At 42.8% G+C, this 22,120-nt stretch overlaps 1 protein-coding gene and 1 long non-coding RNA gene across 2 annotated transcripts in view; one reads left to right on the top strand and one right to left on the bottom strand.

Moving 5' to 3' along the window:
• The window catches only part of LOC124277030 (regulator of nonsense transcripts 3A-like), a 26,680-nt gene extending 7,645 nt beyond the window's left edge, over positions 1-19,035 (top strand). Inside the window, 10 exon segments of the mRNA XM_046712681.1 lie at positions 3,846-3,944; positions 4,253-4,363; positions 4,570-4,652; positions 5,089-5,229; positions 8,121-8,470; positions 9,367-9,543; positions 10,818-10,916; positions 12,504-12,552; positions 13,551-13,721; positions 18,412-19,035. Coding sequence (XP_046568637.1) covers positions 3,846-3,944; positions 4,253-4,363; positions 4,570-4,652; positions 5,089-5,229; positions 8,121-8,470; positions 9,367-9,543; positions 10,818-10,916; positions 12,504-12,552; positions 13,551-13,721; positions 18,412-18,552 — 1,421 coding nt within the window. The 3' untranslated portion in view covers positions 18,553-19,035.
• LOC124277031 lies at positions 9,966-22,120 on the bottom strand. Its single transcript, XR_006898722.1, has 3 exons — positions 22,109-22,120; positions 20,481-20,484; positions 9,966-10,118 (listed from the first exon to the last, which is right to left on the bottom strand). It is a non-coding gene; the product is annotated as an uncharacterized LOC124277031 (long non-coding RNA).

Raw genomic sequence — 22,120 nt, 5'->3', positions numbered from 1 at the left:
ACTGTTATATTGCAATTCGAACTTCACAATACGATATATTGCTATACACTTTTCGCGTACCGGTTCACCCGATACGATCAGCAATTTCCGTGACCATGATGGGTAATTGTCGTAATGTAGTCACAAATGCTAATAACATTTGTATTTCCTTTATATTATTATACAATAATAGTTTTGAGAATGTTTGATTGGTTTAGTGGCCTATCAGTGGTCATCAGGAGAAAGGAGCCCTTCACTACAACTAGTTGAATTCTCTTCATATACTGATTCAATCAGACATTTCAATGGTAATTTTGTACATAAACCATCATGGACAGGATCAGCAGCTCTGCTTCAGTTGATGTTTAGAATTTATCATGTAGTCGATTCACTCAACACAGTGGCCAGAGCCCGACATTCCCAGGATGAGAATGTTATTGCCCGATGCCCTGTCCGCGTCTCAAAGCGCCCGTCACTTTGTGGTGGAAACAACTGCCTCTGATATTCCAATCGAAGATCTACCTGTTATCCGCGACCAGATGTAGACCTGTTAAGCCACTTTCGGGACAACCATCAGCTTCAGTGCAGATAATCACCAGTTGCAATCGTTTCTGCTTTGTGTACAATCTGAATAAAATTCTGAATTTTGTTTCTGATTTGTGTCTTCGATTCTTCTGGGACTTCGATTTCTCCTCTCAATTTAATTTGAGACTCTGGAGAGTCGCCACCTCACTTACTGTCCTCTGCTCTATGGAGTAATTACATGAGTGAAGTCAGTCATTCCCGAAGTGTTACACTTCGTTGGCGTTCATGCTCTAACTACCTATACACATCTATGTGATCTTACTGTGGTAAGTAGTGGAAGTCATAAGATGATGTTTGTGGTACTGAACATTACAATTGTGGAGTTTTCGGTTTATTACTTTCGGAGTCGGTCCTGGGAGCATTTGTGCTTAGTAAGTCAATGGGTTCAAACTGACCATTGCTTGCGTGGTGGCGTTGTAAGTTATGGGCCTACCTTGTGGTTCAGGAGAGACCCATCACTACATCACTAGTATAGGTACAATGCTAGTGATGGGGTCTGGATCCTGTGGTAAAAGTAATTCTGCGGGGTACCACATTTTCTCAGTGAGGGTTGCTGCGAACACCACACTCCACCCACTCCTTGGGCGATGGTGCCTGATAAGCCAAGGGGTTCAGGAGAACCCATCACTAGTAGAGGTACTAACTAAGGGGATTGCAGGAGAACCCATCACTAAATCTTGGGGCGATGATGCCCTACTGTCGGAAATAGAAAAAAAAAAACTGTTTTTTTCACATTTATATCAACAATTTAGGTAGTTAATATGTGAAAGTGTGAAATATCTGTTGAACTAAGTTCGGCCTAACTACAGTCTCAGTGGTAGGGAGATGGGGAACGTTGAAAAAGGATTTTACTGAGGAGATATTAGTGCAGAAATGAGCAATGCGGTTTTTTTCTAAGTCCGAAGAGACTTATTTGGAGCAGACCATAGCTGTATGCAAATTAGTGTGCGATGATATTGTATAACAAATGACACTTTTTGAATGTCCATTTTGAAATTAGACTTAGCTTCATAATAAACGATAGCAGAAGTAAAATATAACAACTTTAATACTGAAACTATTACGGACATAGATACCATTCAGTCTCACTATCACTATAAAAAGAAACAGGTAGGAGGGGTCATCTCAAAGCAACACCAAGACGAGTGTTGCTGACAGTAGTTGGGGTCGGGCTTGGGGATAGAGATATTAGTTAAGATTAGATAATCAGTAGAGACATATTCAATACACATGAAAAAGCATAAAAAAATATTTGAGATGACCCCTTGTGTCTGTGGGCAGCACGTGCATTTCATGGCAAGTGAGTTGACGGTCCGTCGGCTGAGCGACCTTATTGCCATCTATAGTTTGATCTATTGTTTTCAGCAGCTGTTCGGGTTTTTTTTCTGTTTTGTCCAATTTTACGAGTAAGCATGCTTTTCTGGATATCCTATTACGCATCCCACTGAACGCCCAGTTGGGCCGATGTGGGTTATTTCGACATATGCTATTTGCAATTGTGTAAATTTTAGGGATACAGAGTAACAGCCTAAAAACAGTTTTTTTCTATTTCCGACAGTACTTTAGTATAGGTACTATGCTAGTCGGATCATGCGGCCGAACACCACATTGCTCAGGAGCACCCACTCCTTGGGAGCGATGATGCCTAGTAAGCCAAGAGGTTCAGGAGAACCCATCACTACTATAGGTACTATGCTAGTCGGATCCTGGGGCCGAACGCCACATTGCTCAGGAGCACCCACTCCTTGGGAGCGATGATGCCTAGTAAGCCAAGGGGTTCAGGAGAACCCATCACTAGTAGAGGTACTATGCTAGTCAGATCCGGCCTCCCTTGTTCATTGCTATCTACGGTTGTCATTAGCCTATACAGTATATACTGTCAGTGCCTTTTGACTTAGGGTAATCTGTGACCCGCCGTCCAACTGTGGGATAAGTGTAAATCGTGAGATAGGATAAGTTTAAAAATTGAAAATTTTAATATAAATAGTATATTTATATACTTATCCTATCTCATGAGATGGATGCCCACCCAGCCTCCCCTCTACTCAGATTACGTCGGTTACGTATAACTGTCATTGGCTCCAAGAAGAGAATGATCACTCTGAGGTAGTCACGTGGGTAGAAAGGGGAACGTGCTGCACACTTAGCCAGGGACTAGGGGCCTGTCTTATAAGGAGAGCAGCCTGGGGAACACGGGCGTATGGACAATAGAGGCCTACAGGAAAAGTTTTTATTCATTCCACTCAGCGTAGAAGCAAGAGAGAGAAGTGCAAATCTTGAGATACAGAGCAAATAGTGAGATAGGATGAGTATATAAATATACAATTTATATTAAAATTTTCAATATTGTATGCCGGAGGACATCCAAAACACAACTGATCATAACCTCCATACACACAAATATTCCTAAACCACTATGACAAAACACAATACTTTTTTTTTAGTGAACATTTTTTAAGTACATCTATAAACTTACTACAATTGACATGCTATCATATTAATCACGTTGTTATATGGCTGAAATATTCTCAAGCACGACGTAAAACCCAATTTCACCTCACCTCACCTCACCTCATATTAATAAAGTTTTTCTGGAGTGGGAGTTATCTCCCTTACATTACATTGATACCAGATGAAATCATGTATTATGATATCGATGTATTGAGAAATTCTTAATGTCTCTATTCTATGGATAGATCGTCTATCAGTATTGTTATGACATTAGTAGCATGCCGCCTCAGCAACAGGTACATATATTAAATCTAGCATTGTTAAAATTTTACAGAAGACAGAAATGTCAATTCTAAACATTAATAGGATAAAATTAGTTCATGTTTAGGGACCGTTCATAATTTATGGCTACGGGGGAGGGTGATGATGATTTTTATGGAGAAGCATGTACAATGTGAATGACCCCCTAATTTAAAACAAAGTAAGTGATCCCCTGCATTTCATGTACATAATCAATGACCCCTCCCCTTCCCATATTTTTAAAGCATAATTTAAAATATTTTATGTACAAAATTGATGACCCCTCATAGATCATGTGTACAAAATTGATGACCCCCTACCTCTCAAGAACAAAATGGATAACCCCTTAAAATCACCACCATCCCCTTCCTCCCCCCAAGCCAAATCAAAACAGTGTTATTAATCAAAATACTTTTATATTGTGATGCATTTTTAATGAGTTTAAGAGTATTTACATTTCCAAGCTTTAAAAACAGATTTCAGATCCTAGAATAATGTAGCAGAGTTACAATATGAATGTCTAATTTCAGGGAATGAGTACCCAGCCATTGTGGAGTTCTCTCCCTTCCAGAAGGTTCCCAAGAAGAAGGTGAAAAAGCCAGACACCAAGAAAGGGACTATAGAACAAGGTTGGTGTTGATCAATTGAAGAAATATATCTTGAGACATTTATGTCTGTTCGCTCAGCAGAAAATGGGTACCCGGTGGGAAATGTCATTATGACTACTAACCTTCTAGCGTCTCACAGGCAGCTTGGGTTATCAGGGGTAATAATGACCATCATGTTGCATGTTCTTAGAGCATGTTCCTGCGGTGTGGAGTTCAGCGCTATATAAGTGGCCATATAATTATGTGCCCAACCTGAAGTTACATGAGAGCTTTGTGTGATGACTTTGAGTAATGGTTCTCCCAAATGATCTCACTCTTGATTACTTTAGACTCGGACTACCAGAAGTTTTTGGAAAATCTGCAGAATCCAGAATCTGAACCAGCCGCCACCATTGACTCCTACCTGGAGGAGATTGAGCAGAGAGAGAAGGAGATGAAAGGTGAGTTTACTCAGTCAATTGCCTCGATCTACCTAGGTGATAGGGTAACCTTGAGATTAAAGCGTTCGCTTGTCACGTCGAAGACCCGGGTTCGATTCCCCACATGGGTACAATGTGTGAAGCCCATTTCTGGTGTCCCCGCCGTGATATTGCGGGTATGTTGCTAAAAGCGGCATGAAACTAAACTCACTCACTTTTGTTCACAGCAAACCATGGATGTCCTAAAACAACAACGCCACTGATTGAGTTCCTCAAGAGGAGAAGAGAGGAGAAGAAAGTGGCCATCCAGGTAGATATGTGATCATGTTTTACAAGTTGAACAAGGTGTTCATGATTGTCACACTTGTGTAGAAACATGCAAGCATGTGTGTTGTGTGTGGTTACTTATACTAGTTCAGGCTTGTCCTGGTTCTATTGTGCTAGCACCTGAGATGCAGTTTATCATGGATACTCGGGCTGCAATGAATACACTATGTGGCTTAATATGACTCAATATGCTGAGATGTTGACAGTTTCGATTTGTCACAGCAATAACAACAGTCCCATGTTCACTACTTGCGCTAGTACATACCTTTACTTAGATAATGTGAACATTTCCTTAAAAATAGTAAATACATGGTGATATTCTGCTGTAGAAAATGGTTGATTCAGCGAGGAGAGGCCTTAATGGAAGAGAGCCTTGAACCTGGAGATAATGTGAGGCGGGCAAAAATGCGTGAGGAGAGGAAAAGGATGAAAAGAGAAAGAGGAGGGAGAAGGAGAAACTGATGCGAGAGAAGGAGAAGATGAGAGAGAAGGATGTCAAAGACAAGGACAAGGATAGGGACAAGGAGAAGGACTCAAAGAAGGAAGACCAGCCCGTGAAGGTGGGTGCTGTGTGGGGTCAGTTGGCCAGGCGGTGCTGTGTGGAGTCAGTTGGCCAGGAGATGCTGTGTGGGGTCAGTTGGCCAGGTGGTGCTGTGTGGGGTCAGTTGGCCAGGAGATGCTGTGTGGGGTCAGTTGGCCAGGAGATGCTGTGTGGGGTCAGTTGGCCAGATGGTGCTGTGTGGGGTCAGTTGGCCAGGAGATGCTGTGTGGGGTCAGTTGGCCAGATGGTGCTGTGTGGGGTCAGTTGGCCAGGCAGTGCTTAGTCTGTCTCAGTCCCCTGAACCACATTATTTTCCCTACAGCCCTAGCCTTCCCTGTAGTGCTAAAGCCCTAAACAAGCAGAGTCTAGATTTCCCGATCTCTGGTCTCCTAGGGCTCCTTTTCAATTTAAATGAGCTTGTTTGTTACTATCAAAATTATATATATTCAGAGACTAAGCCTTAGTCTAGGCAGTGCTGTGTGAGGTCAGTTATCCAGGAGATGGTGTGTGGGGTCAGTTGGCCAGGGAGATGGTGTGTGTTTGGTTGGTTGGCCAGGAGATGGTGTGTGGGGTCAGTTGGCCAGGAGATGCTGTGTGGAGTCAGTTGGCCAGGAGATGGTGTGTGGGGTCAGTTGGCCAGGAGATGGTGTGTGGGGTCAGTTGGCCAGGAGATGGTGTGTGGGGTCAGTTGGCCAGGAGATGGTGTGTGGGGTCAGTTGGCCAGGAGATGGTGTGTGGGGGTCAGTTGGTCAAGAGATGCTGTGTGTGGGGTCAGTTGACCAGGAGATGGTGTGTGGGGAGTCAGTTGGCCAGGAGATGGTGTGAGGGGTCAGTTGGCCAGGTGATGGTGTGTGGACTCAGTTGGCCAGGAGATGGTGTGTGGGAGACAGTTGGCCAGGAGATGGCGTGTGGGGTCAGTTGGTCAAGAGATGCTGTGTGGGGTCAGTTGGCCAGGAGATGGTGTGTGGGGTCAGTTGGCCAGGAGATGGTGTGTGTGGAGTCAGTTGGCCAGGGAGATGGTGTGTGGGGTCAGTTGGCCAGAGCGGTGTGTGGGGAGACAGTTGGCAAGGGGATGGCGTGTGTCAGTTGGTCAAGAGATGGTGTGTGTGGGGTCAGTTGGCCAGGAGATGGTGTGTGGGGTCAGTTGGCCAGGAGATGGTGTGAGGGGGTCAGTTGGCCAGGTGATGGTGTGTGGGGGTCAGTTGGCCAGGAGATGGTGTGTTGGGTCAGTTGGCCAGGTGATGGTGTGTGGGGTCAGTTGGCCAGGAGATGGTGTGTGGAGTCAGTTGGCCAGGTGATGGTGTGTGGGATCAATTGGCCAGGAGATGGTTGGTGGAGTCAGTTGGCCAGGAGATGGGTGTGTGGAGTCAGTTGGCCAGGAGATGGTGTGTGGGGTCAGTTGGCCAGGAGAAGGTGTGTGGGGAGCAGTTGGCCCAGGAGATGGTGTGTTTGGTCAGTTGGCCAGGAGGAGATGCTGTGTGGGGTCAGTTGACCAGGAGATGGTGTGTGTTGGTCAGTTGGCCAGGAGATGGTGTGTGGGGTCAGTTGGCCAGGAGATGGTGTGTTTGGTCAGTTGACCAGGAGATGGTGTGTGTGGGGTCAGTTGGCCAGGAGATGGTTGGTGGGAGTCAGTTGGCCAGTTGTAGGAGATGGTGTGTGGGAGTCAGTTGGCCAGGAGATGCAGGAGATGCTGTGTGGGGTCAGTTGGCCAGGAGAAGGTGTGTGGGGTCAGTTGGCCAGGAGAGATGGTGTGTTTGGTCAGTTGACCAGGAGATGCTGTTTGGGGTCAGTTGACCAGGAGATGGTGTGTGTTTGGTCAGTTGGCCAGGAGATGGTGTGTGGGGTCAGTTGGCCAGGAGATGGTGTGTTTGGTCAGTTGACCAGTGATGGTGTGTGGGGTCAGTTGGCCAGGAGATGGTGTGTGGTGTGAGTCAGTTGGCCAGCAGATGGTGTGTGGGGTCCCAGTTGGCCAGTAGATGGTGTGTGGAGTCAGTTGGCCAGAGATGATGGTGTGTGGGGGTCAGTTGGCCAGGAGGATGGTGTGTGGAGTCAGTGTGTGGTGGGGTCAGTTGACCAGGAGATGGTGTGGAAGTCAGTTGGCCCAGTCAGTTGGCCAGGCCAGATGGTGTGTGGGAGTCAGTTGGCCAGGAGATGATGTGTGGGGTCAGTTGTCCAGGAGATGGTGTGTGGGGTCAGTTGGCCAGAGGCCAGTGTGTGTGGGGTCAGTTGGCCAGGAGATGGTGTGTGGGGTCAGTTGGCCAGGAGATGGTGTGTGGGGTCAGTTGGCCAGGAGATGGTGTGTGGGGTCAGTTGGCCAGGAGATGGTGTGTGGGGTCAGTTGGCCAGGAGATGGTGTGTGGGGTCAGTTGGCCAGGAGATGGTGTGTGGGGTCAGTTGGCCAGGAGATGGTGTGTGGGGCCAGGTGGTGCTGTATGCTGGGCCAATTTCGCAGCATTATAAGCGCCAGGCAAAGTAATGCATCGGGGCAGCAATAGCAGCTAGTCACAACTAACATGGATTAGCCTGGGACCCCAAGTTTATGTGTCCCATCACGGACAAGTACCCAGTGTAGTTAGATGGCCCTGGTTGGGCAGGCATCACATAAGCACAGCATGGTGGTACAAGCACTGAAGATTCTTAGTATCTTACTGATACAGGCAGGGCCAAACATTTTTGCTTATTCATATTTTGATAGTGTTTGCCGTATCAAGAATTGAATCTCAAGTCTCAAACATTATCCACTATTGTGAACTGTAAGTGTTAGTTCTATCCATGCATACTCCACTGAATTATGCCGAATGTCAAGTTTGGCCTCGAGCTTATCAGTTTCCATTCTTGCCCATGTGTTCCACCGTCGTTGTGTCCCGAGACGACAACAAGAAGTACTGTGATGCCCGTGTCATGTTGCAGTTGCTGAAAAACCCTGAGAGGGAGAAAGACAAGGAGCCAGCCAAACCAAAGGACGAGAAACCAACAGGCAGGGAAAACCTGAGGTTCTCAAAGGAAAACCGAGAAAGAGAGAAAGCCAAGAATGAGAAAAGAGATGAAAGACCGAAGTCTGGGAGGGACACTGGTCGAGGTGGGGAGAAGGGGAGGCAGGGAAGGGAGGATAAGTACAGCGAAAAGTCTGGGGATAAATACGACAAGTACGAGAAGTCCCGACCTAGCAGAGAGGATCGGGGAGACAAGTCAAGATCTTACCGAGATGACCGTCCGCCTGATCGACACCGGTCTGCAAGGAATGATCGTGACAGGATGAGGTATATGTCAATGTCTTGTTTTAGAACGTTCTTGTCAGTAACGCCATTACACAAATCAATGAATGAATCTGTCAACGTATTACCTACAGGGTGAAGGCACAGATGTATCAGGAACCGCCTCCGTGGTGTAGTGGTTAGAGCATCCGCCCGGAGAGCGGAAGGTCGCGAGTTCGATCCCCGACCGCGTCATACCTAAAGACGTTAAAATATGGTACTTGTCCCTGCCTGGCGCTCGGCATTAATGGGTACAACAAGGACTGGTCGGCTCGGAGTCAGTATACTGTGTCTGAGTGGGGTATTCATGCTTCACTGCGGCATGGTATCTCAGTGGGCTAGCACTATAAAACCAGCTTAAGTCTGGACTAGTACAAGCAGCCGCACATACACATACACACGCATGCACGTCGTCATATGAGCGAAATATTCTAAAGCACGACGATAAACCCAATTTCACCTCACCTCACAGATGTTTCATGATAAATTCACTGGAACAATATGTTGCTCGGCTAGAATCTACTCCAAATTGTTAATATGGTTGTATGTCAGATACTAGTGATGGAGTAGAGGTGGGGTAGCATAGTGGTTATAGCATTTGCTTGTCGCACTGAATACTGGGTTCGATTCCCAACATGGGTATAATGTGTGAAGCCCATTTCTGGTGTCCCCCGTCATGATATTGCTGGAATATTGCTAAAAGCGGCATAAAACGAAACTCACGCACAAGTGAATGAACTGGGTTTTAATGCCGTATTCCAGTTATATCACACCATTACATATCAGGGCCCCATGGGTACAGTGCTGACAAACGTAGAGGTATAAATGATGCAAACCGAGATTCAACCTCCAAATATTGGCAGATGTCCACAAATCCCTACCAACATTATTATTTATTGCAGAGACGATCGTCCCAAGTCTGGTGGCTATGGCAGAAAACAGGATGGATACTATGACCGTGATGACAGACCATCACGTGGTAACCATGACGACAGGAAAAAAAGCGACCGCTATGATGACCGGCCTAGATCCAGTGGTTCCAACACTGACAATAAACGAAAACAAGACAGTGCACAAAAGTAAGGGTGTGAGTTAGAGAGGGAATAATTTAGTCCGCAGTCCATCCCTTGTGCAGTCAAACCAGTGGTTGATGTAATGAGCATTGATACCACACTCACAAACACTCGATGTCAGTGTAAGTAATCCCTCTGACAGCAGATGTTATATCTGTATGGATACTTGAAATATGTTGTACAATACATTCAACGTTTCTCTAATCTTTACTTTAAATTGATCTTCAACAAGTCATGTTTGTCGTAAGAGGTGACTAACGAGATCAGGGTTGATTGTGTGGTCCAGACTCGATTATTTACAGGTGTCATACAGCTGGAATGTTACACGATGTAGCATTTAACAAACAAACAAATAAATCTCAGATCTTTCCTTCTACCTGGAAATCACCTGAGCGGACATGTACCATTTCCTGTCAGTTTCAGGTGGGTGGGTAGCCTATGGTTAAGGCGTCCCCTTGTCACACTGAAGACCAGGGTTTGATTCCCCACATGGGTACAATGTGTGAAGCCCATTTCTGGTATTCCCTGGCATGATATTGCTGGAATATTGCTAAAAAGAGTTGTAAAACCATACCAACTCACTTTCTTACTCTTGTCAATTTCAGTGAGTTAGTTTGTTTTAGGGCCAGTTTATAGTATTCCAGCTATATCTTAGTGCATCAGCTAGACATAGAAAGCCAGGCTTGATTGAACCGTAGATGTTGACCACGTGATACCAGCAGGAATGGGTGTGGTGCTGACAAACTAGAACCATTTGGGGCAAACCAGGAGTCGGAGTGATCCAACTCTCCCCTGGGAAATTGCCAGCCATGCTCCTTGATTCAATTTTATCTTGTGATTAATGGCTATAATTTCCCCCGACATGTATTACAACTATTCACCAAAAAGAGTTAATTTAGATGGTTTTCCAAATTTAGAACTATTCACATGAATTACATATCCGAATAGGTTTATGAGTGAGTGAGTGAGTGAGCCATATGACGGCAATCTGTAAATAATTGAGTCTGGACTGGACAATCCAGTGATAAACAGCATGAGCATCAATCTACACAATTGGGATACGATGACATGTGTCAACCAAGTCAGCGAGCCTGACCACCCGATCCCGCCTCTTACGGCAAGCATGGGTTACTAAAAACCAATTCTTACCCGGATCTTCATGGGTCTTACCAAGAAGAGTTAATTTACATGGTTTTCCACTTTTGGCACTATTCACATGAATTCAATATCTGAATGAGCTTTGTCTTTCTCCATATGACAGAACTGAATGTTCTTTACAGGGAGGATAAGAAAGAGGAAGGACGGGACGAGAGGCCGAAGTCTGGCAGTAAGAGCGGCTCGGAGGAGAAGAAGAAATTGGAAACGTCGCAGGAGTCAAGGTCAGTTGTGGATTTATATCGTAACTTTGATAGAGATGTTCTGGGTTAGAATTGGTCCCCACAACTGATGTTAGTCATAAGAATCAGATTGGATGGTCAGACTCACTTTTGATCCTTGTCATCTCAGACCAGTAGCAGAGATCATTGCTCATGATATCAATCACTGGATTGTCAGGTCCACACTTGGATTATTTACAGATAGACGGATACAGCTGAAATATTACTGAGTGAGGCTTAAGTCAACATACAAACCAAATCTTTTACAGATGTATGAATGCTTGGCGTTTGTCACCAAATCTCAGGATGAAAACCATTCCCTGGAACAGATGATTCATGAGTCTTCGTAGCATGTTGGTTTTATCACCATGCGCTTTTAGCTTTGCCAAGGGGGATATAGTATTAGGCTCTCCGTCAATCCGTCCGTCATGAATTGGAATATCTTAAGAACCGTTCATTAGATTCTTTTCATATTTGGTACCTAGGTTCATCACACTATAAGAAAGGTCCAAGTCAGGTTTGGTGACCTTGACCTTCATTTCAAGGTCACAAGGGGACTTTCACGTTTTACCTGCATGTTAAGCTATGTCAAGAACAGTTCTCTGGATTGTTTTCATATTCAATACCAAGCTTTATCGAGGGAAGGCGCAGGGCCCAGTCGATTTAGGTGACCTTCACATAATTTTTCAAGGTCATGGCGACACTTTGAAGATTTCAGCATGTAAACCTGCATGTTAAGCTATCTCAATAACCGTTCTCTGGATTTTCTTCATATTTAACAACAAGCTTTATCTAGGGAAGGTTCAGGGCCTTAGTCGATTTTGGTGACCTTGACATAATTTTCAAGGTCACAGAGACACTATGAAGATTTCCAGCATATTAATCTACATGTAATGCTTGTCAGCAAGATACCTCAAGAACCATTCACTGGAGTTTCTTCATATTTGAAACCAAGCTTCATCCAGGGAAGGCGCAGGGCTCAGTCGATTTTGGTGACCTTCACTTAATTTTCAAGGTCACAGAGACACTTTGAAGATTTCAGCATGTTAAATTGCTTGTTAAGATAGTCAGCAAGATATCACCAAAATATTCAGTGTATTTTGTTCATATTTGACACCAAGCTTCATCTAGGGAAGGCCCAGGGCCCAGTCAGTTATGGTGACCTTCACACAATTTTTAGGGTCACTGCGACACTATGAAGATTTCAGAATGTTAACCTGAATTGTCAGCAAGATATTTTAAGAACGGTTCACTGGATTTTCTTCATAGACTTTCAAGACCTCCCTTGAATGTTTTCAATAAGCAATTTCTTTAGTACTGGTTTTGCATATTTCATACACTATGACATTCATGTCAAAGTCAAAGTCAAAGTCAGTCTTGAAAATATGTGTGTGTTTGAACAACTAAAGGGCAAGGTAATTGTTTTGTTGACATTTAACTTCATCTTAAACTTTCATTACTTTATAAGTTTGATTCGATGCAATTTATGGTGAGGGGATTATGTCACCTTAGTGACAATGCTTATTCTCTAAGTATCAGAAATACGGATTAAAATGCATTCACTCACTCACCTCGACCTTTTACCTTCAGTAGCAAGAGGGAAGGGGAGGCAACTCGTCCTGAGCGTGAGAGACACAAGGTAAGGCACATGAAGAGTTACCTGCCTTGTTTGGTGGTAAAGAGCTATGTTTGTGTGGCAAAACTCCTTACTGATATACTTTTACAATACATAGTTTGCAAGAAGTGTTAGTTTTTAATGTTCTTTTGGAGAGGAACGGTTTTAGTATCATCATATTTCCTTAGATGAAGCAAAGCGTTTGATTCCAGTTGTAGTACCTTTCATTTCCTTCCACAGTTCTCGATAAAGTCATTACGAGGCTTTCCAAAAATGAAATTATTTAAAATGAATTTGGATAAACTCATGTAATTTCATTCCCTGGAGATTCTGTCATCTGTGGTGATGATATCATCTGATGACATGAATCTCACTGAAAAAGTCACTAGTCCAATGATTTATCAAGACACATGACGCCAATATTTGGCCCAAAATCTCCAGCAGATGCCATTAAAAATTCTGTAATCAAAAATTTTAAGAATCCCAATTTATGTTAATATAATGTGTAACTAACGAGAAAATCTACAGCTGTTGAGAAATACATTCTCTTTTGACTCCTTTGTTAAAGTTCAACCACACTTTGAAATATCTTTCAATCTAAGATGCCTTGATAAATGTTTGCAACTGATGAAGAAGTTGTAATCCATATGTAATACATACATTGGTATCTCTGGGCAGGTCTTTGGAGTCAAACATTTTGTTTGATCTATCTCATCCCCTATTTAATGATCTGGACCCAGTTCCACAAAACAATTGTAGGGCTACGACAGTCGTAATTAGGTGTTAAAAATATGGGAGTTACGATCATCTTAGTGCTACAAAGACTTTGTGGAACTGCACCTAGATTCAAATGTAGACGTGTGTTGTGTAAATATTTAATTAACATATTCATTTTTATTATCATTATCATCATACAGTTTTCTTTGATTATGTGTAGGTTTTGGAGACTGCATGGCTTTTCAAATGTGCATTTTGTTCATTTCTTGTTTTGTTTCTTCTGTCCATCATTTCACTGGGAACAGGTTGATAGTAAGAGTGGGGAAAAATGTAACGCGGATCCTAAGGATGTAAAAATAGACGACAAACGGAAAGACGATAACCGATCGAGCTCTTCGATCAGTAGAGGAGAGGAGAGTGAGAAAAGTGGACAGGAAGGTTTTGGGGACGGTGATGAGAAAAAGAGACGACGCAGGGTAAATGAATTCACTGTATACAGTATCTTAACTCACAAGGCTCCGTGGTATCAGTATTATATATGATCACCTTTGGAAAGAACAATTTGGAGCCTGGATGATAATTCTGGAAGATTGTTTATTTACCTTTCGCCTATAATTTTGGTTAGTTTATGAGAAAAGTCATGATAATGAAAATATGTGTCTCTTCACTTTTTATTAGTTTTCCTGTGATGTGTTTATGTGTCATTATCAACAGACATGCACACAGTCGACACGCAGTAGCCCTCTGTTAACTAGCATCAGTACTTGATGGTCTTGTATACTCAATATTCTGCATCCACCATCATCAGTGCCATTGTCGTCCATGGGTTAAACTTGTAATGAGACTGCTGAACGGATCAGGTGGTCACACCTGTTACAACCCGTGAAGGTCCGGATTAGAATATTGATCTTCAGTAACCCATGCTTGTCGTGCTGTTTAAGGCTTGACTAGCGGGATCGGGTGGTCAGGCTAAGCTGTCTTGGTTGATACCATGCGCATCGGTTCCCAATTGCGCAGATAGATGTTCATGCTGTTGATTACTGGATTGTCTGGTCCAGGCTCGATTATTTACAGACCAGCGCCATATAGCTGGAATATTGCTGAGTGTGGCGTAAAACTAAACTAACTCACTCTTGATGCTCACAATATCAATCACTGGATTATTTGGTCCAAATTTATCCGTTTTCAGGCTGCCATGATATAGGGCAGGACAACAATATACGGAAAAACAACTTCCTTATTACAGTGAGAGCGACGTTTCGGTGTAGGTTCTAACACCATTATCCATGACATAGGTCGAATGTTGGTCATCGCAGCGTTCAACAACAAACAACTGACAGTATGATCACTATTTTTACCAACAAATGTTTGGCCAGCTTTTGCCATAAGTGGGTGACATCAGTGAAAGCTCAGGCTGCATGTTCGATAGAATTGCTGCCAATCAAATGTAGCCAGTTTTGCATAAGTGGGATTCCAGTGAAAGATCAGGCTGCATAGCGAATTGTTTTTCAGCAACTCATGCAGAATGATTCAACAAGATTAGGATTAAATTGATCTTCAGCAATTCATGCAGAACTCAATCAGGTCATTGTGAATTTATTAACTGGTGATGGAGATGTAGTTTATACAAGACCATGAAATACTGATGATGTGAACAAAATTCAAACGATGGTATTATTGAAAGGTACAGTTTCAGCATATTATAATCTTAGGATGAAAAAGTTTGGAGTTTTCGTTATCAAATTCTGTAATGACCTTTCAACCTCTTACAACCAGCTATGTCTACCTTCAGATCTAGGGAGGTTTTTCACAACATCTTTCTCATGTTATTACAAATTAGGAAAAAGCTGGACTGAAGGATATTGGAGGAATTGTCTAGATGTGCTTTTAGTTTATAGTCATAGATGATGATGGTATGTTTGATAAAGATGTTGATGAATGAGGGCTTGTTGTACATGTCCACTGTGGTACATGTAGGTGTTGTTGCTGTTGTAGGGGCTGAAGCTGCTGTTGTAGGGGCTGTAGGTGTTGGTGTATAGCTAGCAGGCTGTAGCACTAGGTCCTCCCTGCCATCTCCCGCATGTTTACCACTGTTGATTGTTAAACCCTGATAGTCTGGACATTGTTTGTCTGGATACCCTCATACCTTGTTATTTATAATCTGGACACTGTTAATCTGAATACCCTGAAAACTTTGTTAGTCTGGACACTGTTAGTCTGGATACCCTCAAACCTTGTTAGTCTGGATACCCTCAAACCTTGTTAGTCTGGATACCCTCAAACCTTGTTAGTCTGGATACCCTCAAACTTTGTTAGTCTGGATACCCTCAAACCTTGTTAGTCTGGATTACCCTCAAACCTTGTTAGTCTGGTTACCCTCAAACCTTGTTAGTCTGGATACCCTCAAACCTTGTTAGTCTGGATGCCCTCAAACCTTGTTAGTCTGGATACCCTCAAACCTTGTTAGTCTGGATACCCCTCAAACCTTGTTAGTCTGGTTACCCTCAAACCTTGTTAGTCTGGATACCCTCAAACCTGGTTAGTCTGGATACCCTCAAACCTTGTTAGTCTTGTTACCCTCAAACCTTGTTAGTCTGGATACCCTCAAACCTTGTTAGTCTGGATACCCTCAAACTTTGTTAGTCTTGTTACCCTCAAACCTTGTTAGTCTGGATACCCTCCCTCAAACCTTGTTAGTCTGGATACCCTCAAACCTTGTTAGTCTGGATACCCTCAAACCTTGTTAGTCTGGATACCCTCAAACCTTGTTAGTCTGGTTACCCTCATAACATGTTATTCTAGACACTGTTAATCTGAATACCCTGAAACCTTGTTAGTCTGGACACTTTTAGTCTGGATACCCTCATGCCTCATTAGTTTGGACCTTGTTAATGTGAATACCCTAAAATCATGTCAATATTTACACTATTAGTCTTGATACCCTCAAACCTCATTAGTCTGGACACTTTTAGTCTTGATACCGGAAACATTGTTATTCTGTTTATCCTCATACCATGAAATTTCAGTAGCACTGTTTGTCTGGACACTGATTAAACACCATTCACTGAAACAGTGGATTTGGCAGGGACAACAGCCACAAACCGATATTTATCGTCCGTAGGCACTTTCTTTCAAACAATCAAACATACAATTATGGTGTACAAAATGAAGATTTGTGGTTACTACGGTATTCAAAGTATATTCTGTTATACAATATCACATCTTCAGTGTCTGAAAATTACAGACAAAAAGCAATAAGAAATGATCTTTACTAACCCATGCTTGTCGTAAGAGGCGACTAACGGGATCGGGTGGTCAGGCTCGCTGACTTGGTTGACACGTCATCGGTTCCCAATTGCGTAGATCAATGCTCATGCTGTTGATTACTGGATTGTCTGATCCAAATTCGATTATTTGCAGATGCCATATAGCTGGAGTATTGCTGAGTGTGGCGTAAAACTAAACTCACTCCCTCACTCCCTCACTCACTCACTGAGTTTGTGATTTAAGGGCAAAAGGAAAACATGTTAACTTTTTAAATATAAGTTGCATATCGTGACATGAATCATTTAGCATCAGTGTATCGGGATGAGTAACCTATGGCCTCCCCGACCTATCATTACATCTCTACTTACAAAGTAGAGTGCCCATCAAACATGCTATCAGAGTGTGACTATGTGAACAAACCATGCTTGAATATATTCATTGCCATGCTTTGGGTTTAGCTGTTACCTGTGTTTCCTTAATTCAGATCATCACCCCACTCAACATTGGACTCAACTAATGTCACATCACTTAATATTTGCACTAACCCTAAAATATTCACATATAACGGAAGGCAAAATCTATTTTCATCTGGGACGGCAAAGTAGCCGGTCCTGTAATCTGGTAGATATTTCTCTGCGTTTAAATTCCCTGCCTGCCGAACGGTCTATTTTCATCTCGGACGGTCAAATTTCAAAAGTAGCCGGTCCTGTAATCTGGTAGATATTTCTCTGATCTTAATTGTGAGGCAGAAAATGCAACAGATTTCTAGTTTATAAACCAGGCCATTCCCGCCTGCCCGAACGGTCTATTTTCATCTCGGACGGTCAAATTTCAAAAGTAGCCGGTCCTGTAATCTGGTAGATATTTCTCTGATCTTAATTGTGAGGCAGAAAATGCAACAGATTTCTAGTTTATAAACCAGGCCATTCCCGCCTGCCCGAACGGTCTATTTTCATCTCGGACGGTCAAATTTCAAAAGTAGCCGGTCCTGTAATCTGGTAGATATTTCTCTGATCTTAATTGTGAGGTCAGAAAATGCAACAGATTTCTAGTTTATAAACCAGGCCATTCCCGCCTGCCCGAACGGTCTATTTTCATCTCGGACGGTCAAATTTCAAAAGTAGCCGGTCCTGTAATCTGGTAGATATTTCTCTGATCTTAATTGTGAGGCAGAAAATGCAACAGATTTCTAGTTCGTAGACCAGGCCATGTACCTTAGCCTTTACGTTACAATACATGCAGTAAAGTATTCAGAAACTTGATTTTATTTTGTTTTTTTTATTGTTGAAAACCGGACAGGCATGTTTGTATCCAGACTGGTAATTTTTTAAAGTTACCAGTCCGGCTGTCTGGCTTGGAGTTTTAAACACTGATATAGGCTTAAAAGAAGTGTTTGTCCACCAGTGGCCCTCATGTTGATCCCTCCCTGTCCAGATATTGTAACTCCCCCATTGTAATTGCTGTCCAGTGGTTTTACATGGGTTGGTCAGATACTAACACAATAACACTTGTCCTTGACCTCGTCTGTTGACCTTCACTCCCATCACACATAATTGTAATATTTATTTTACATCATTCTCGTTTGTCGGTGTCATATTTAGAATTTATTTACTTGCACACTTTTTGTGTACAAATATTTATGACAGTTGTTTTATTGTTTTTAGTTTAGCCACTTTGGGGAATAATTTCAAATCCATTAAATCAGGATTTTCTGTCTTCTGTGTGTATTTGGTGCTTTGTGTCTGCTAGATGGAGCGTACAATTTTAACAGTGTGAATACTTACAGTCTGCATGAAACTAACTATGGTTGTGCTTTTGTGTGAGTTAAATAGTATTATACTTACTACGCAGTAGGACTGTTTTATGTGAGTGACCTACAAGCATTTTCTGCTGATTCAGGATCGTCCTGAGCGACAAATCTATGTCCCGAGAAGAGCGTTGGAGAGACAGAAACAGGAAGCTACCAAAGACGGGAAGGAAGGTCAAGGTGATAAGGGTCAAAGTACAGAGAAGAGTGACAGCGAAAAAGGTCAAGGTTGAAGAAGGGGCGGGATTTTATTTATTGGGTCTTACTGAGCATTGTGCGAGTCCTAAAGGATGCACCATGCATCACTTGTACCTCTGATATTTATGTTCACATGAGATGCTCTTCATTTGATATTTGAAGAAATATTTGTAAAAGGAAAAGGAAACAAAAAACTTATCACATAAATATATTTAATTAAATTTTTTTTTAAATGGTGAGAATGTTTTAGACAAGTCTTCAGTTCACAGTAGTCATTAATTTCTTCTCACAGTGAGAATCACATTTTTCGCAGGTGGTTTTTCCTTTTCCTTTCATTTGTATTTTCCAAAATATTTGAAGACCTTGAAACTGAGGCAGGGCATATCAGACATGATTTGGTTCCAGTGCACTCATGATGTGGTTAATGTGGTGGAGACACTTTGTCCTTTATCACTGAGATGAGATGGGCAACTCTGTCGGTGATGAATGTGGTTCTGAAAATAAACTTATGCAAACAATGTCGGTGTACTGTTTTGTCAAAAGCTGACTTAGTGGTCCAGCTGATAGAGCCTATGCTCTGGCCACCTCATACCAAAGTTTATTGATACATGTCAAAAACTTAGTTGTCACCTTGCTTTATGCTTAGCAGTCAGATACCCATGAAGATCAGGGTGCAGGGGTGGAAGAAACTTCTTGCTAATTGCTAGTGTACTCCAGTACAGTGGCACATGAAATATCACTTGCCCTGATAATTTTTCCACTATACCGGCCGTTTTCTTGTTGATTTTTTAAATAAACAACATAATTAAAATTGGAATATCAACTGGACACCGGTACAGTGTGATATACAAATTTGCTTGCCCGACAGAAAAAAACACTGGACTCGGGCGTCGGGCAATGGGTTATTTCCACCCCTGAGGGTGTTCAGTAACCCATGCTTGTCGTAAAGACAACTAATGGGATCGGGTGGTCAGGCTTACTCACCTGGTTGACACATGTCATCATATCCCAGTTGTGTAGATCGATACTCATGCTGTTGACCATTGGATTGTGTGGTCCAGAGTCGATTATTTACAGACCGCTACCATATAGCTCATAACACACACACATATGTATGGGCACATAACGCTAGTCCTGAAGGACTTACACTGGCTCCCTGTAAAAGACAGAGTTGTATTCAAACTTCTTGTGTTTGTTTACAAGTCCATTAATGGGCTTGCTCCATTCGATCTCCAGGAACTAGTAAACATTCCCAAGACTGGAAGGTCACTCAGATCAGCTAGTCAGCAAAGCTTAGATGTTCCATCTGTCGGAACCACAACATACGGGGACAGAACATTTAGCAGAGCGGGTGCTGTACTGTGGATTTGATTAACTGAAAATGTCAGAAAATCTGAAAATATCAACAGTTTCCGATCTTGTCTCAAAACCATCCTCTTCAAACGAGCATTCGACTAAGCGCACATGAGCAGGACTCTGGATATGTAGCGCTATACAAATGTCTAATTTGATTTGATTTGATATAGCCGAGTGATGTGTTAGACAACAAACCAACCAACCTCAGCGTTAGGAGGAGATGTGGAATAATTTTACACAATTCTTAAAACTTTTAACCTGTGCACATGTTAATTAAGAAAACCACATTCACTATAAACCATTTGGTGTGTTGATCTTTTACATGCACACAGTGTACATGGTCATACCCCATATCTCTGCTTCATATAGCAAAATAGGAATACGGCAAAGTCGGAATATGATTTTCCTGTTTCCAACGGTTAGCCCGAACGGACACATATGTCAAGGGGCATTGCCTTCTTGGAAAACCCAATTGCGGTTGACAAAATGCCTGGCAACTACAGGCCACAAATGGTTATCAAGAATGGCAATGTACTTATCAGTGTTCATGTTGCCATCAACGACAGTTAAAGTTTCCACTCCATACGCCGACGCACACCCCCAAAACATCACTGAAAACTTCGAATTTCGTTCATGATCGGTACGAATTCCCAAACAATCGTGTTGCAACCGCTCATCCGACTTTCTCCACACATAAACTTTTCTGTCTTTTCCGGTCTGGTCTTGTGTCTCATCTATAAAAACGACATTATCCCACTCTTTTCTTCCCCAATGCAGTTTTGTCCGACAAAATCGGCGTCTCGTCTCTCTGTTAACACTAATCCAGCAACTAGACGACTTTGCACTATACCAAGGTGTGCTCGACCTTGGCTGGAATACGAGTTTATTCATATGAACTCATTCTCTTCCCACAGAGGTTACTTGTCATATCTTCCTACGAACCTCTGTTCTAATACGGCCCTTTCATGGTGCGAGTGTTCAGGATTCGTCATTGGTTGCAATCAGATTTAGTTGTGCAATCAGCGACCTTGTTTCAAAAGTTATCATTCGCAAGCCTCGGTAATTTCCGTATGCTTCGGGAAAACTAGAACCTCTTCCCCTGCGCGATGCGCAAACGTTTCTTCTAGACAGAACTCAGTCATGTAATGGCGGATCAATGGCATCTCCATCGCCCCCGTTGACAACAGGCAAACTAGCCATTAAATGTCTTGTGTGTCACAGCAACACAATTCCCTGCTGATGGGGGACATTTGTGGCCCCACATTTGTTTGTATTAGTCAAGCTGGATCTAAGTCGACGTAACACGTGTTCTGATTGGATAAAAAGAAGGGAGATAATTCGTGTTGCGACTTTTTGCCGCGAGAACCGGGAAATATGGCGGTATCAGAAAAGCGGTTCGTAGGAAGATATGACAAGTAACCTCTGTGGGAAGAGAATGATATGAACTATGTTAACACGAGAAATTATGATTTTCTTGCTTACCACATGTCTACGGTACAACTCAGTGAACAATCTTCTTCTGACAGTGCGAGAAAACAGTGTAGTCTGTCCCTGATTGTTATATTTTGCTGTCAAATCCCCAAGTGTTTGCCGGCGATTTCTTTTCACAAGACGAAAAAGCCGTCGTTCACTTCTTGGTGACGATTTTCGGGGCCGCCCACTTCTCGGCAACGATTTAACTGAACCTCGCTCCCGAAAATGTTTTAAAATTTTCAGAATTGTTCTAGGGTTTATTCAACTGATTCAACTCAACAATTAAATTTCTTTGGTCAGGTGTAAATTCTCGGTTGACAGGCGGCATGATAGCAGACGACAAAAACATAAACAAAGAAAGGGAGATAATCGCATATTATAGGTGCTACGCATATTTTGTGACCTGTGCAATTTGTAGCCCAAATCACATTACGATTGGTGGCTTATCAGCACGGCGAAACGCTTTCAAAGTCAACCTACCACTCAAAACATGGGCAACGTAACATGTTTTGCGAACAGACTTTTGGCCACTGACTGTACATAAGTTGGATACGATGACATGCGTCAACCAAGTCAGCAAGTCTGACTACCCAATCTCGTTAGTCGCTTCTCACGACAATCATTGGTTGCTGAAGACCAATTCTAACCCGGATCGTCACGGGTACATGAAGTATGTAACAGCATGTTAAATGTCAATTCCATTAACGTTACGAATCCAAATGCGGTGAAGTGGTCAAGCTACATTATCACAAACTCAATAACGGGCATGTGAAC

This window comes from Haliotis rubra, unplaced genomic scaffold (genome assembly GCF_003918875.1).
Source record: "Haliotis rubra isolate DU_JTF1 unplaced genomic scaffold, ASM391887v1 Scf217, whole genome shotgun sequence".
Taxonomy (NCBI): domain Eukaryota; kingdom Metazoa; phylum Mollusca; class Gastropoda; order Lepetellida; family Haliotidae; genus Haliotis; species Haliotis rubra.
This window is presented reverse-complemented; position numbering and strand designations above follow the sequence as displayed.